The sequence below is a fragment of the Mandrillus leucophaeus genome, unplaced genomic scaffold (genome assembly GCF_000951045.1).
Source record: "Mandrillus leucophaeus isolate KB7577 unplaced genomic scaffold, Mleu.le_1.0 Scaffold552, whole genome shotgun sequence".
Taxonomy (NCBI): domain Eukaryota; kingdom Metazoa; phylum Chordata; class Mammalia; order Primates; family Cercopithecidae; genus Mandrillus; species Mandrillus leucophaeus.
In genome coordinates, this window is record NW_012105942.1 from 321,563 (window position 1) to 338,847 (window position 17,285).

General features: G+C 40.7%; 1 protein-coding gene across 1 annotated transcript in view; it reads right to left on the reverse strand.

Moving 5' to 3' along the window:
- The window catches only part of SAMD3 (sterile alpha motif domain containing 3), an 89,058-nt gene that overhangs the window by 53,427 nt on the left and 18,346 nt on the right, over nucleotides 1-17,285 (reverse strand). Inside the window, exons 6-7 of the mRNA XM_011998012.1 lie at nucleotides 2,010-2,195; nucleotides 1,673-1,757 (exon numbers count right to left, since the gene is read on the reverse strand). Of these exons, the coding sequence (XP_011853402.1) occupies nucleotides 1,673-1,757; nucleotides 2,010-2,195 (271 nt within the window). The remainder of the gene's footprint in view (nucleotides 1-1,672; nucleotides 1,758-2,009; nucleotides 2,196-17,285) is intronic.

The following is a 17,285-nucleotide window of genomic DNA, read 5'->3' on the forward strand; positions in this document are numbered from 1 at the left end:
TTCTCTCCATATATAATGGATCTTTTCTTTAAAATACAAAAAGAGAAGGAAGGAAGGAAAGAAAGAAAGAAGGAAGGGAGGGAGGGAGGGGTAAATACAAATAAGGAAGGAAGGAAAGAAGGAAGGAAGGAAGGAAGAAAGAGGGAGGGAGGGAAGGAAGGGAGGAAGGAAGGAAGGAAGAAAGGAAGGAAGGAAGGAAGGATGGAGGATGGGAGGAGGGGAGGGAGGGAGGAAACAGCCTTAAAATGGCCTTATATGCATAGATATTGGCATTTATCCTTTGTTGTTCTTGGAATTAATTGCTGAAATTCCATGTCCTTAAGAAAGCACAGCAAAAAAGTATCTTTTCACAAACATCTGAGACAGTAAAGTACAAAAAGACATCTGTCTTCTTTAGATATGACTACCAACGTGTATGCACATGACATACAGATACAGGAAATAACAGACAGTCTACCTTTACATAGCTACCTATACATAGCTATAGCTCTTTGTAATTGTTCCTTAACTCATATAGTTACAGCATCAAAAATCAATTTTTTATTAACTATTCTTAGGTACAGTTCAATAGTGTTAATTATATTTACATTGTTGTGCAATGAAGACACTGGTCTTTGAAATCCAGGAGATAGGCAAGTTCAAACAGCAAAGTTTGTGTTGAAATGTCAGTGGCAGTCGTTCTCAGCCCTGGTTGTACATTAGAATAATTTTGGGAAATTTAAAAAATGTTAATGACAGTGTCCCATCCTCAAATTAATTCAACCTGAATCTCCAGGAATCCTAATGTGCAACCAGAGGTTAGAACTCCTGCCCCAGAGAATTGCTTGAACCCGGGAGGCAGAGGTTGCAGTGAGCTGAGATCGCGCCACTGTACTCCAGCCTGGGTGAGAGAGCGAGACTCTGTCTCAAAAAACAAAACAAACTAAACTAAAAAACAAAGAACTGCTGCCCCAAAGTATCCTGGGGGTCTGTTTTTATCAGGACAGCAGAGATGTGACAGGGCCAGGAAAGGTTGGAGGCCCGGACCTCAAAGCCAGACAACAGCTCCACTGGGTCTGAGAAGGCAAGAAACACCTGATTACAGCTCTGAAGCAGGTGCAGCCATGTCTTTCTCTTTCTAGGTGTCACATCTCCTAAAGACCCTTCCTAACCCTTAAAACCCTTAAGATTCTAAAGTGAACAGCTCGGTTAATTTTAGCAACTTTATATGCTTGCGCAACCATAATCACTGTCCATTTTGGCCACCCTCAGCCCTAGGCAACTCTTGATCAGCTCTGTTACACTGAGCTTCAAGTTTTGAGAGGGCAGCAATATGATGATGGAGAGAGACAAAGAAGACAAAGAAACACAGGACAGAGAGAGACCAAGAAGTTATGAAAAAGGGAAGACAAGGAGACAGACAAAGAGAGAGAGAGAGAGAGCGCGCGTGAAGTCAAGAAAGAAGCATGGACTAACAAAAAGTGAAAGACAGAAACAAAGTCGGAGAGAGACCAAAGAGACAAAAAAAGAGTCAGAAAAATAGAAACAGATAGACATAGATACATAGAATGGGAGAGAGAGAGAGAGAGAGACATCAAGAAAAGATGGATGAAGCATAAAATTACTGGGCAACACAAGGCTATTATTTTAAGATAGTCTGAAATTAACAGAATGGTGCCAGGTGGTCACTTACAAAGCCACAGCCGTCCTCATCCAGGAAAGGGTGGGCCTGCAGCAGGGCATTAACTACATCATTGTACTGCTGAGTGCTGGGGTACCTGTTCACCAAAACAAGAAGGATATGTTTCACTTCAAGCAGCCCACATTCCTTCCTTTAAGATGAGTCTAAATTACACTCATTTTTCTTCACATTTTTCTACATAACAAAAAGAGATTCAAATATTGGGCAATTTGGGACCTATTACCAATATGTCATCCACAATCTGAAGAGAGTTGATTCCAAGTGAATTCTACTCTATTCCAAAACAGACCCTTTCCCAAAGCAGCAAGCCTGTCCTGTTGTCACTCACAGTGAGCCTTCCAGATACTTAGTCATGTCGGCCTGGAGAAACTCAATGATCCTTATCCTCATGCTGTGATCCGGGCACTTCTGCTCTGCTAACATGCATTTGACATCATAGGGAAACTCTGGTAAAACATAGGACTTCGTCCATTGTAATGCTTTGCTTCTAGCTAGAATATGTTTCACATTTCTTCTGTGAAATAAAAACACACAAAGAATGAAATTCTATTCCAAATATATGCAATTTATTAATTTGCTACATCCTGAGAACTTACGAAATAAACAACTTTTCCGAGACCCAAATATATGGCAGTCATCAAGCTATCTTCCATCCATTCATCCATCCACAAATGTTTGAAGGTTCATTAATTGTCTTTGTCCATTCACACAACACATATTTATTCTTTAGAAAAAGTCATAATAATATAGACTTTAGAATAAAGCCTGAAGCTGAAATGCATACAAATTCATTTTTCTCAAAGAGAAAATGTAATGCATAGCTCAAAACTAGACAATATACTTGACAAAAAGAAAATACATTGCAATTCAGCAAAGCAAATGAGGCCTACCATAAAGTCTTAGCACCTGTTAAGAAAATTCTTCTGATTAATTTATTCTGCTGCTGTTTATAACGAAATACAAGATCCACCTAATTTAGTTGGTCTTTGCCTATTTTGATAAGGTGAACTTAGTTTCTAAATTAAATATAAATAACAGATATGCCAGTTCCATCCAGATGAAATTTCTATGAAGGGCTACAGAAAACTATAACTACAGCCAGGCGTGGTGGCTCACGCCTGTAATCCCAGCATTTTGGGAGGCCAGGGCGGGCAGATCACGAGGTCAGTAGATTGAGACCATCCTGGCTAACACGGTGAAACCCCCTCTCTACTAAAAATAAAAAAAATCAGCTGGGTGTGGTGGCGCGCCTGTGGTCCCAGCTACTCGGGAGGGTGAGACAGGAGAATCGCTTGAACCCAGGAGACGGAGGTTGCAGTGAGCCGAGATCGCGCCACTGCACTCCAGCTTGGGCGACAGAGCGAGACTCGGCCTCAAAAAAAAAAAAAGAAAAAACCTGTAACTACAGAAGGCAGATCAGGAGTTGCCTGGGGCTGAAGGTGGATAAAATGGGTAGTGATTATTTGTTGTACAAGCATATAAAGCTGCTAAAATTAACTGAGCTATTCACTTTATTTTTTACTATAATTTTTTTTGAGACAGTCTCACTCTGTTGCCAGGCTGGAGTACTGTGGCACAATCTCGGCTCACTGCAACCTCCGCCTCCCGGGTTCAAGTGATTTCCCTGCCTCAGCCTCCCGAGTACCTGGGACTAGAGGTGTGTGCCACCACACTGGCTAATTTTTTGTATTTTAGTAGAGATGGGGTTTCACCATGTTGGCCAGGATGGTCTCAATCTCCTGACCTCGTGATCTGCCCACCTTGGCCTCCCAAAGTGCTGGGATTACACGCGTAAGCCACTGCGTCCAGCCAATTTTTTTTTTTTTTAGACAGAGTCTTGCTCTGCCATCCAGGCTGGTGTGCAGGGGTGCAATCACAGCTCACTGCAGCCTTGACCTCTTGGTCTCCAGCAATCTTCCCACTTCAGCCTCCCGAATAGCTGGTACTACAGGCACGTGCCACCATGCCCAGCTAATTTTTTTTATTTTTTGTGGAGGTGGGATCTCATTATGTTGCCCAGTTTCATCTCGAATCTTCTTGCCGTAGCTTCCCAAAGTGGCGGGATTACAGGCATGAGCCAACACAGCCAGCCTGTTGTTCACTTTAAACGGGTGAACTTTATGCTATGTAAATGAAACATCAATAACGCTGTTTATAAAATTATCAGAACAACATTCAAGCCTTAAAGTTAGTGACTGACCACTGAGTGTGCAAAATGAAGACTCTATAATATTAATAAAGTATCCAACTAACATTGAATCAAAGGCACTATGTAGCTCTTAACCCATTTATAAATAGGATTGATTGTGGTGGAAGTAAAGAAACAGAGGCAAGCCAAGTAGAAGACAACAGGAAGATTTCCTAAGTTGGCCTAAGTAGGTTAATTTTCAGATATCCATGGATCCCAAAATTCAGATGAATTTTGAAAGGCTAGGGTTCTTTCAGCATTTTAGGTCATCCTTTATAAGAATGCACGAGCTATAATGCGATATGGAGAATCAAGCACACAGGAGAAAGCACTCTGACATCCCTTTTTACGACAAGCTCCCTTTCCTTTTTCCCCCCTTTGGCGGTCCCCACTATATCAGTGGTGAAATTATGTCCTGGCTAAGATAAGCACACCAATAACTTAATACTTAATACCACAACAGGAAATTTCCAGATTTAAGTCTCTGCTGTAGCCCAATCTGTTTTCCAGTATGTTTCTCTTTCATTTTGTTCATTCATTCAACCAGCATTTATTGGGGGTCTACTAAACGCCAATTACTCTTTCACAATCCTCATTTTCTTCCATATTCTATTACTTTGTTTCTTTCTCCCATGGCCAAATTACCCCTCCTGTATCTACTGAGACCAAGGAATATAAAGTAATGGCCAGTTTTGTTGGATGTCTTTTGTGCATTCCTGGGAATTTTTTTTTTTTTTTTTTTTGAGACTGAGTCTTGCTCTGTCGCCCAGGCTGGAGTGCAGTGGTGTGATCTCAGCTCACTGCAAGCTCCGCCTCCCGGGTTCAAGCGATTCTCCTGCCTCAGCCTCCTGAGTAGCTGGGACTACAGGCGCCCACCACCATGCCCGGCTAATTTTTTGTATTTTTAGTAGAGACAGGGTTTCACCGTGTTGGCCAGGATGGTCTCAGTCTCCTGACCTCGTGATCCGCCCACCTTGGCCTCCGAAAGCGCTGGGATTACAGGTGTGAGCCCCCATGCCCAGCCCTTCCTAGCATTTTTTTAAAAGTGATGTAACTTGGCAGGTGTTAAGCTGGTTTCAGTAATCTTAACATCTATCTCTTTTTTCCTAATAATTTTCAAGTAGCTAAATTAGCTGCCTGCCAGGTCCAGGTTTTGAAGTTGTTATGTTACTTAGTACCACCTCAAGAGATAAGTTCAATGTTCCAGTGTTATAAAAATAAAGCTCGTTACGCTGTTTGTCTTTTTATTCTACATACTTCCCCCCCTTTTTTTTTCAGTGTCGGGGCAGAGACTATACTGCATGGTGTTATTTCTCTCAAACATCCAGAATGTAGCTAGACGCATAAAGGATCCAAGAAGACAGATACTCCATCTTGCTCTAAATAGAGTAATGTATTAGGAAAGATCAGAAGCATCAAATTTTCATTTTCTTTACATTAAAACAATGTAAGAAGATACTCTGGAATTGACTAAAAACCAACCCATGCCACCTAATGCCAGTCAAAATGAGTATTACACACGAAAAGTGATTCATCAGAAATTAAAAATACATTCTAATTTGCAAGTAGACAACTGCAGGCAAAATCATTTCTCATCTGTAAAATTATATTTGCACTGGATTAAAAAAAAGCTTTACTGTGGGGTTAAGATTATTCATAATATTTTTAGTAAGCTGGAGTTGGGCAGAACACCAAAATAAGTCAGCCAAAAGTAAGGGCAGAGAGCAGACGGCAGTTCAACCCAAAGGCCAGTTATATTACTGCTCCCACCTCAGAACCAGGCTCTTTGACAAAATCAGCACCACAAAACAACAGATACCTAGCCCGAAGTATCTCAATCCTGGGTGCAGGGCAAAATCAACCAGGAAGCTTTTAAAACATGTTAATGCCTATAATTGGCCCCTGGCTAACTGATTCAGAGTTCACTGCTTACTGAACTCTCAGCTTATGTGTACAGCTTATATTTGTAATAAAATAAGACTTACAATAAAGTTAAGAGAACACATTTGATAATTGGCCATATCATTATTGTATTAGGTGCTAATTTAAAAAAGGATTAGATGGTGTTTTCATGAAAAAGCTAATTGACTCTCCAACATTTTCTAACTTTAGTAAGAGTGAAAAAATATCCAATTCTTACCCTACTTCCAAAGAGCATATGGTGTACTCTGATGAGGCTCACACAAGGTAGGAAAGACGGCTCTGTTAAGAACGGGCTCAGGTGAGCACCAGCTCTCTAAAGAAAAATCTGAATGCACAAAACAGCAGTTGGTAGAGAGCAGAAGAAACACAGATGTTACATGAGGGCGGGGACTATTTGTTTAATCTCCAGTGTATATAACATTGCTTAGCAGAGTTGATAATACAGTGATTTTTTTGTTGAAAGAATAAACCAGACATCTGAAAGAAGTAGCTATCTAAGCAGGGCTGAATTTGATTTGGTCTGGGCAAAGATATGGACACTTCACTGGTCCGTGATTGCATTTATTACTCTGTAGATTTGGCTCCCCATTTATGCTCTAGGCATGTCTTTCAAATCACTTTCATTCTGCTTTTCCTTAACCTCTCTTACCTGACTCTCTTCCCAATCACCTCACCTGGACTGCTTCCTCAAAAGTCAATAATGATTTCCTAATTGACCAATGCAGGGCCTTTTGACCACAGCCTTTTATAAGACCTTTGTAACTGCATTTAGTGCTATTGACCACTTCCTCACACCCCTTTTCTTCCTTACCTTCCTCGACACTGTTTCATTTTCCTGCCTCTCTTCTGTTCTCTCTGACAACTTGTTTATTTGCTGATTTATACCTCCTTTACTTTCTGTGAGAATTTGCACATGGCTGGGTTCCTGCCCCCTTAATCCTCTGTATTGCTCTCTGCTTTCTTCCTCAGAGACTCACCCAGCCCCATGACCTCAGCTCTGAGCTCTATGTTGATGCATTGTAAATCTATCATCAATAATCTGTTCTCCATGCTCCATCTTAGATCTCCAACAACAACTTGTACACTGTTTATCTTATACTCAACAAATCCAAAAATAATTAATAGTCTTTAAAACAAACAAACAAAAAAACCCCCCAAAACTAGGCTCTCATGTTCTAGGAACTGAACTGTGTTCCTTTCAAATTCTGTATGTTGAAGCCCTAACCTCCAATGTGACTGTACTTGGAGATAGACCTTTATGGAAGTAATTTAGTTAAATGAAATCATAAGGGTGGGCCCTGAGATGACGGGATTAGTATTCTTAAAATATCTGTATGCCATGTGAGGTCAGAGAGAAAATGTAGCCATCTGCAAGTGAAAAAGAGGGTCCTCAACAGAAACGGAAGAGGTCAGTGCCTTGATCTCAGGCTTACAGCCTCTAGAACCACCAAAAAATAAACGTCTGTGTTTAGGTCACCAAGTCTACGGTATGTGTGGACTAACACAGAATTCCAATTTCCTTGTTTCTTTTACTGTACCCGTTTCTCTTAGCAACTCAGGTTTAACATCGTGATGTCTCTTTTACCTTCATTTTTCACTCCTAAGTGTCATGAAATTTTCCCTACATTTTATCTCTGTATTTATTTACTTATATCCATGGTTCATGCTACTACACTAATCCAAGTATTCGCCACTCAAAGGTGGACTGCTTCGAGAGTCTCCTAGCAGAGTTCTGCTGGAATGGCTTAATGAGCTCCCACTGGACCAGCTATCTCGCAAACATTAACCATAAACATTAAACACATTTTTAAAAAACTAACTGAAAACACTGAAAGGTGAAAAACAGAATGCAGGTTTTGAAAAGAAGCCTACACTTAGAACAAGAGGAAGACACTGGGCCTTTGATGAGGTTCCCTTTTCATGGCTTTTGGCCTGGAGGCAGGCCTCACCATGTGCTGCCAAAACTCAAATAGAAAACCCTGTAGTATTTCTGGACTCAAAGACTTGGGGGCAGAATTTCGGGCAACCGCATATGTGGAAAAGAAGAGGAAAACCCCAGAAAAGAATGAACTAATGAGGGAAGAACTCCACAATCTGTATATAAACTGTTCAAATCTCTGGATGATCCTGAACTACACACATGCATAACTGGACTAAAGATAAAAGAACTCAACAGATTTTAACCGACACCCAGGAGACTGAGTTTTCCACGTGAGTCCAACCAATTTTGTGGTTTCCTAGAACAAAATGTCAACACTCTTTGGGCGAACACAACAGATTCAAGAGACTCCACATTGTAACATTCATATTTAATCCAAAATTATGTAATATACCAAAAAAAACCGAGAAAATGTAATCCATCCTCAAGAGTAAAGATAATCATTAGAATGTGATGCTAAGATGAACCAGATGTTGGCAAGGATTTTAAAGCAGCTATTCTAACAATGTTCAGTGAATTAAAGGAATATATGCCAGAATGACTGAAATGACAGGAAAATTTAGCAGAGAAATAGAAATTGTTTAAAAGAAACAAATAGAAATTTAGAAGAAAAAAAATACAAAATTTGAAATTGAAAATTGTACTAGATAGGATTAATAGCAGAATGGAGATTTAGGAGGAAGTAGTCATCTGAATTTGAAGACAGATCAACAGAAATGATCCAACCTGAAAAACATGGGGAAAAGAGATTTAAAAAAAATAAGTAGCTCATTTTTTCTAATTTCAGGTTCTCACAATTTATCCCCCTATACAGCCATAAACCCTTCTCCTCTCTGATCCATCATCCAATTTAACATAAACACCGATCTAATCAGTGGAGGGGGCAGGTAGAACTGGCCAATGGCTTCCAGGGCTACTTTTGGAACCAAGACATGGTCCAAGGTCCAAGCAAAATAAGCCAATCTTGCTTGACACCATAATCATGTCCAACTTCAAACACTATTCCTGGTACTGAAACATCACTGGCAACCAACGTGGAACTATAACTTCAAATTTATAAGTCCCATAGTTTAAAGATCAAGTATATAGAAGATCTGCAAGTTCACATTCAGCACTTGACTACACTAGATATCTGCCTTTTGCACGATTTCACATTTTCCAGTTGTCATAGGCATGATAATCTTCCTGTGTGCGGACAATGTAACCCATATATGTATTAAGCGACATAAGTGATTCAGGATTCCTCTATCCCCAGCAATTAGACACCGTGAGAGTTTACTATGCAGTGAGAATTTACTATGTTAGCCTCTTTGACCAATAACATCTTCAGTATGTGTTCTCCCTGAGAGGAGAGTTACGGCTTCCTATTTCTGAGGGTAACCTGAGCCAGGCTCATTCCTTAATTATCATCTCTTTGGGTTCCTGGGGCTCCCCAGGAAGAGGAAAATAACTATGATTTGTTGACATATTTGGATGTAAATATTCGCATTTGGAAGGAAAACTCTGAGTCCATTCTCTGTATTTAAATCCCTTTTGGAGCTACTCAGTGTTTGGCAGTTATTTAATCCCCATGAAAGTGGATAATATTGCCTTAGGGAAAAAGTAAGCTCTTCAATTTCCAAACCAGAAAGCTTCAGCTTGGAGGAAGCTTAAGAGTTTAAAACTGTTGCTTCCTTCCTTTTTTTTTTTTTTTTTTTTTTTTTTTTAACAGAGCCACAGTTTCTTGCTTTGTTGAAATTGGTGCTTCCAATTTCATTGACTTAAATTTAAAGGAATTTTTTCTTTCTCTTTTTACTTCTACAAATAAAACAGGTGATAGGATTTTAAAATTCTATGAGAAAAATAAAATTCAATGGTCTGTAATTTCTTAAAATCCCAAATTTGAATTCTTCGTATTTACTAATTAGGAGTTTTTGTACTCTCTTATTATCATCTACTACACACTGTGAATTATCAGATCCAGTCCAGACACAAGCCTTACTAAATCTCCAGAATGCACTATGCATGTGTTCGCTGTTGCTTCACTTACCTAGAATGCCCTCAGTTGCCCTCATTCTTCTAGGTTTATCTCAAGCCTTCTTCTCCATTGGGTTTTACTCACTGCCACACTCCTGCCACGCATGTGGTTCCCTCATCTGAATCCCTGACCTGGCCTGGTCCAATGCTGGCCCCGTGAGCACTCAACTACATCTAGTCTCCTTATCTGTCTTGATTTTCCTATGTCCTTGTTGAATGAAATAGTCTGTGACAAAAATATTGTAGAAAGATTTTAGAATGTTTGAGAAAGATAAAAAAATATCAAAGAAAACATTCTATGACTGATAAAGATAGTCTGTAGTTCTATAAACTTGTGTTTTCTTTTCTTTTTTAAGAGACAGGGTCTCTCTCTGTTATCCAGACAGGAGTGCAGTGGCACAATCATGACTCACTGTAGCCTCAAAGTCCTGGGCTCAACGGGAGCCCCCCACCTTAGCCTCCTGAGTAGCTAGGACTACAAGCATGCACCACCACACCCAGCTAATTTTTTAAATTTGTTTTTGTAGAAATGAGGTCTTGCTGTGTTGCCCAGGCTAGTCTCAAACTCCTGGCCTCAAGTGATTCTCCTGCCCTGGCTTCCCAAAGTGTTGGAATTAGAGATGTGAACCACCACATCTAGCCTAAATTTGTGTTTTCAGACGTAAAACTGTTCCCTTTCAAAAAGGAGCTCTCTGTTATGCTAAAACAGCCCACTCATGACAAAGAAACCACTCACTAGCAAGGCACCAAGTCAAGTGGTGAGTGAAGAGAAGTGCCAGGTCACTAAGCCCATAAATTTGAGATACGAAAACCAGTGAGGCAGGCTAGAGAGGCAGATCTGGGGATTGAGGTGGAATCCTCTGGAAACACAAAAGGTATCTGAGAACTAGACTGTGACTGTGGAGAATTACAAAAAGGTCAAACACACCAAAAATAAACCCTCCAAAAGCTGTTTTCTCAGCATCTCACCAGGCTTCAGTCACACACCATGTGGCTTTATGGGACCCAGGAGAGAGTTCATATCACACTCAGCTGAACCCTGGTTGACCTTTAGAGTCATAGCTCATAAATCATCCCTGTTTTCCCAAATTTCGGGGCACAAATTGTACCTTTCTCCAAGGGCACCCACTTGGAGACAATCTCCTGCTTTGAGGAACTGTGATACTTTCCTAGTCTTGTAAAATGGTATTGCTTTCTGGTCCTCCAGGGAGGAATAAGGGACGAGCAGAATCCTTTGCCTTGAAGAACACACATCCTGGCTACAGGGCTTGGTCTTCTCATCTCGAGTGCCACCTGCAGTACTATTAGTACTCTCACCACTGGGAGAGAAAGCAGTGAAACTATGCTGCTCTCCAGGGACTGAACTGAAAGAAATTGTGTCCCACAAGTAGGTGTATTGTGGCATCCCATTTTCATTTAATTCCTCTCCACATCCAGGCCTGCAGACTTTACACACTGAAAATGGTATAGATTGGGATACCCAGTTTATGTTATCAACTCTGAAGCTAAATGGCATGTGATCTCTGCAACATCCCAAACCTGAAATGTTTTGGGGACATAGAAGAGGAAGAAGCCAGTGGAGGCTTAGATAGCTATTTAAAGAATTTGCTGTCATTTTATCCTAGGACAGAAGATATTATGGTGCACACCCCTTCCAAACAGGGAACAAATTTTACCAAATTACAGATGAACCAGAAATTCTGCTTCTGAGTTAATTATGCCAGTAACCTGGGAATTTCCTGCTTTACCTTGGCAAGAGTAGCTACTGCTAAAAAAACAAAGTAAACAAGAAGTTTTGAAGAGCCCAATAGAGAGACACATGCCAATGAACAAGGTGAGATGCTGTCTCTGAAAATATTGAACAGTGTCACTTCAAAGCACCTATAAACTATGAAGAGAATGCTGTTTTGTTGCAGCAACTGATGGCACCCACTGTGAATTCAGAAAAACGTTTGAGTCACATTCCTATAATTTTGATGTTTGCTTTTAATTTATGTTTTATAGCCCAGGGCTTTCACACCTGGCAATACATTTATGAGATTTCCAGAGGAATTACATGTCTGAAATGCATGTGTGAATCTATAATCAAGCCCAAAGAAAAGAGAGATGTGACCAGCATCAGGCACCATGTCTTGGCAAAGTTAGACAGATGTCCCACAAACCCTCCATGTTCTTGGGCCCCAATGTGAGATTCAAGGCCTCGGGAGTCTTTGAAGACCTAATTCATCAAAATGAAGCAAAAAAAAAAGTTTTAAAAAAATCTTCCCATTCCCCAATTCCTCTTGGTATTGACAGAAATGTAAAGTTTCAGAAACTCAGCCTTTATCTTATCTACCACCATGACACGTATACCAACAAGTCTCACAGAGCTATCACCTCTGAGTCCTTCTTTTCCTTTTTTCTTCCTCATTCATACGCCTGTAATCCCAGCACTTTGGGAGACTGAGGTGGGTGTATCACAAGGTCAGGAGATAGAGTTAATCCTGACTAACATGGTGAAACCCCATCTGTACTGAAAATACAAAAAAAATTAGCTGGGCTTGGTGGAACACGCCTGTAGTCCCAGCTACTTGGGAGGGTGAGGCAGGAGAATCGCTTGAACCTGGGAGGCAGAGGTTGCAGTGAGCTGAGATCACACCACTGCACTGCAGCCTGGGCAATGGAGTGAGACTCCGTCCCCACACCTCCCCTGCCAAAAAAAAAGTAATGAGGCATGACATACTCAGTTGTTGCAAAATGGTTCAGTAGTGCTATTTTTGCAGTTCATAAGTATTAGAATGTGTTTAATTTATCACCAACAATCAGAGTGAGCAAGGACATTTGGTAGCTACTGAGGAATACAGAAAATTGGGTCTCTAAACAAAAATGATGAGGGCCTCTCTTTGGGAGGTGGTGGCATTATTGAACTGTTTAGACTTACTCTGTTGAGTGTTTTCTTATATGAAATGTTAATATGGAAAAGAGTGAGCAGAAGCTGTAGCTTTATCAGAATCCCTATTTTTCATCCCACTAAGTTCTGTTGAATAAACTGTTGGTCATATTCTTCGCAATGCTATACTCATGTTTGTTTTCTCATATTGGTTGATAGCACTGCTAGTTACACAAGCCAGAAGTACAGGAGAAAGTTTACCACCTAGCAAACTCTCCCCCTCTCCTCATTAACAGACCCACCATGTCCTGTTGATTTTATATTTAAGCATCTTTTTTATGGCCATTACCACCATCTTAGTTTAGACCTTCATCAATTCTTGCTTGAACTTTAGTGTTTTGATGGGTCTTCCTCCTCTAATTTTTCTCCAATCCATTCTCTACATCACTGCCACAATAAATGATGAAAAGTATGTGTACCTGATCAAATCACTGAATCTCTTTGATTATTTCCTAACGTACAGCAGTAGTTTTCAATTCTCACTATACATTAGAACTACTTGTGGGACTTAAAAAAAGGAAAATACCGATGCTGTTCTCATCCCCAGAAGTTCTTATTCATCTAATGCTTTGTTACTCAAAACATAGTCTTGGCTGGGCGTGGTGGCTGACGCCTGTAATCCCAGCACTTTGGGAGGCCAAGGCGGGTGGATGACGAGGTCAGGAGTTTGAGACCAGCCTGGCCAACACACACACACACAAAATAACCGTCTCTACTAAAAATACAAAAAAAAATAGCCAGGCATGGTGGCAGGTGCCTGTAATCCCAGCTGAGGCAAGGAGAATCGCCTGAACCTGGGAGGCGGAGGTTGCAGTGAGCTGAGATCACGCCACTGCACTCCAGCCTGAGCAAAAGTGTGAGACTTCTTCTCAAAACAAAAACAAAAACAAAAAATGGTCTTAAAACAGCACTGGCATTAAGAATTGCGGAATCCCAGCCCCCACCCCAACCCACTAAATCAGAGTCTGTGTTTTAACAAGATTCCTCCGTGTTTTATAAGTACAGTAGAATTTGAGAATCATCAGTTTAGGGCATTGGTATTTTTCTTGTAAGTCCACTAGATGAATCTAATATGCAAAGTTAAGAGATGCTCAGCATGGCATAGAACTCCCCTCCTTACCTCTCTATCAGAATATCACCATTTACAGCAACTCCATTTTCTCTGTCTCTGTCACATTCTGAAAATAATCCAAACAGAGTCCTCCATGCGATTTCAGGTGTTTGTAACCTTGCACATACTGTAAACATCCTTTTCTTCAACAGCTTCATTTTCCTTAAGATAAATTTCTAATCATCTTTCAAAATCCCTCTTCAGTATTTGTGAAGCCTTTCCCCAAGGGTCTTCGCCATGCTTACTTCCCAGAAAGTCTTACTTCTCCCTCTCTCTGTGTTACGTCTGCATTTCTCTTTTGGCATATTTTTCTGTGTTGCAGGTACTCGCTTACATATCTGTCTTGCCTACCAGACTCTAAATTCCCCAAGGAAAGGAATAAAGTGTCCACCCCCAACTCCATGTCTACATAGTACCTAGCGCATGGGGTATAGTCAGTAATTTGGACTGAACGAAAGAAAAACAGGATTAGAAATCAAGATTATTTTGGACCTCTATAAAGACTTAATAATACATTTAACAGAAATGACCAGGAGTCAGGGTTCTTTATCAATCATGTCAGCCCAATCTCCCCTGATTCTGTAATTCCTGTTTGGCTGGGTCCGCAGATATCCTCCCCTGAGAGAAAGTTTGGTTCTAGCTCAAAGCCAATATTCCTCACATCATTAGGGTCCCTGCTCAAATATCACCTAGTCAAAGCTGAAAGGACTTCCCTGAGAACCCCATCTGAAACAGAGCCCTCCTGGACACCGACACATACACGTACACACACACTGCTCACTCTCTGTTCCTACTCCTGCTTTTCTGCATCACTGGTCTTCATAGCATTTAAGCACGTTTATCATCTCAAGTTATATTTATTTATTTTTCTCCCCACATTAGAAGGTGAGCTCTGCAAAGTGGGAGGCTTGGTCAGTCTTTTTTCCCTACTGTATCCTCAGTACCTACAACAGTGCCTCACACATAGTAAGCACTCAGTAAGGATTTACATATTGAATGAATGAATGAATCCTGATTTAGGTTAGGAATCTTTAAATAAGTATTTCCTAAGGTGTTTTGTTGTAATGTTAATAGATGTTACACAAAGAGAATCCCGGGTTAAACAAAGTTAAGTTGGTTTTTTTGTTTGTTTTACTATAGGACTTCTCAAAGCCTACATTACTACATTACTGTATGCTGGGAATCTCTAATCAAGGAATAGAGTTAGTATGTAATATTTCCACAACACAGAACCTTTAGGCATAAGGTTCTACACATGCAAGTGGTACAAAATGATGGGATCTTGCATTTCACTCTCAGATCCTTGCTCCACTGTCCTGGAACTCAGATCTAAACACCTGTGTGGTGTTTGATGCGCCACCACCCCCCACCCCCCAACGCCCCACTCAGCAGTAACTGGCCTTCTCTAATCAGATTCTTGAAACTTCCCTCTTCACCTCATGGTACATATTGGTTCATAGACCTTGTTTCTGTTTTGTTTTCTACAGCAACAACCAACAGGTGTCCCAGGCCTTCTGGGAGGCCTGAAGCATACCCTCCTCTTGCCTGGAGTCCTGAGTCCTGGGAAGGCTTCCAGATACTGCTGGTCTACCTGCCATTCCTAGAGCTGCTACTGCTTTGGGACCACTTGTTAGAATTGAGAGCAGAATTTTTTTTTTAAATCTCTTTGGACCCTGTGTCTTAGTGACTGCCCAGACAAGAACAACAATAGGTAAAACTAATGAGCTCCTAAGTTTTTTTCATAAATTAATTCATTCTTCTATTTATTTTACAGATAAGAAAAGTAAGACCTAGTAAGGTTATATAACTTGTCCAAGATTACTCAGCTGGTAAATGACAGAGCTAGGGTTTAAAACTAAACTCAAATACTTGCCTATCTTCATCTCCAGACTTACCAACCCTGGCTATTAGCAGGTTGACATCCTGGTCTAATATCTATACTTACTGCTCTCCCAGACCATCTGCCCTTTAGCTCTATAATTGAATCACCATGAGTGACAATGGATCTCAAGATACTGCATCTCACCCCTGTGTCTTCCTTCAAGGCTCTTGCATTATCTATTGTGGTCACATATATTTCAATTAACAAGAGCCTACAGAAAATGCTCAATACATCTGTTCCTTCATGCAATGAACATTTGTTGATCACCTGTGTCAGGGACTGGATAGATGAATAAGACTGGTTCCTCTCATCATTCCCTCACCCAGAGCTCTTGGCCTAGGGGACCAAGGAATTGAGGAGTAGGAATTGAGTAGATAAATCACACATCTAATTGGAACCTGCATTAATGAACCCATAACTAGGCTGGCACACTTCATTGCAGCTTCCCTTTATTGCACACTGGTATTGGATGCACACACAACTGTGTGGCCTCTTGCCTGAACTACCCGTGTGGAAGAGCCTGCAAACAATACATCAGATGTGTTGAAATCCATTGACATTTGCCTTAATCACTGAGCAAAGGCAGAAGGATTGGCTTATTCTACACCATTTCATTGCAGTGGCCAGACCGAGAACAAAAAGAAAGTTTGTCATTAAAATAATTTTTAAATATGCATGAAACCATGACTAATTTATAATTATACCCAAAAACAGAAGCAAAACATCTGGACACATATATTTAAAATTCAAGTGAGCAGTCTTGAAAGTAGCATTTAGGAAGCCTCTACCTGTTTATCTGATTTCATGCCTTGTTAGCTATAAAAGAGAGGTGAACAGTTTCAAACAGGATAGACCAAAAAAAAAAAAAAAAGAATAACATTGTAAAAAAAAGCTCTTCCCCAAAAATCACCAGCACATGATGAATATGGGACCTGTTAATCTCTTCTTCCAGAAAGGGCATTTAAGCAATTCAGTAAAGAGCACAGTATCTTCATGACTAGCCTGGGCTACACGTTGAAACCCTCTCTCTATAAAAAATACAAATATTAGCTGGGTGTGGCAGTGCATGCTTGCAGTGAGGAGACTGAGGTGGGAGAATTGTTTGAGCCTGGGAAGTGGAGGTTGCAATGAGCTGAGATAGTGCCACTGCACCCCAGCCTGGGTGACAGAGTGAGACCCTGTATCAAAAAAAATTTTTAAAAGAGCACAGTATCTGCTGTCACTGGAGAAAACTGCAATGCGCCACAGCACTCTAGCGTTTGCTTGGACACCCAATTCACCCACTGAACACACACCTCATTTTCACTACTGTTAGAGCCATTCCAAGAGCTAGAGTCAGGTGAGTTTCCAGGCTTTTTTTTTTTTTTTTTTGGTCAGCAAACAATCTGGATGGAATGGATATGTTCACTTCAGGGAAAACAGGAAAAAAAAAACCCACAAGAATGGTAACTGCCAGCTTGCGAGGTGTGGTAACAGCTGCCAGGTGCTTTAATACGTTCTATCATTGGGACCTCATAGGACTACATATTGAGGTTCAGGAGACATGGTTCAGAAACCATTTGGTGGGCAAATGGAGGAGTCAAGATTTGAACCCAATATGTGAGACTCCAAAAGCT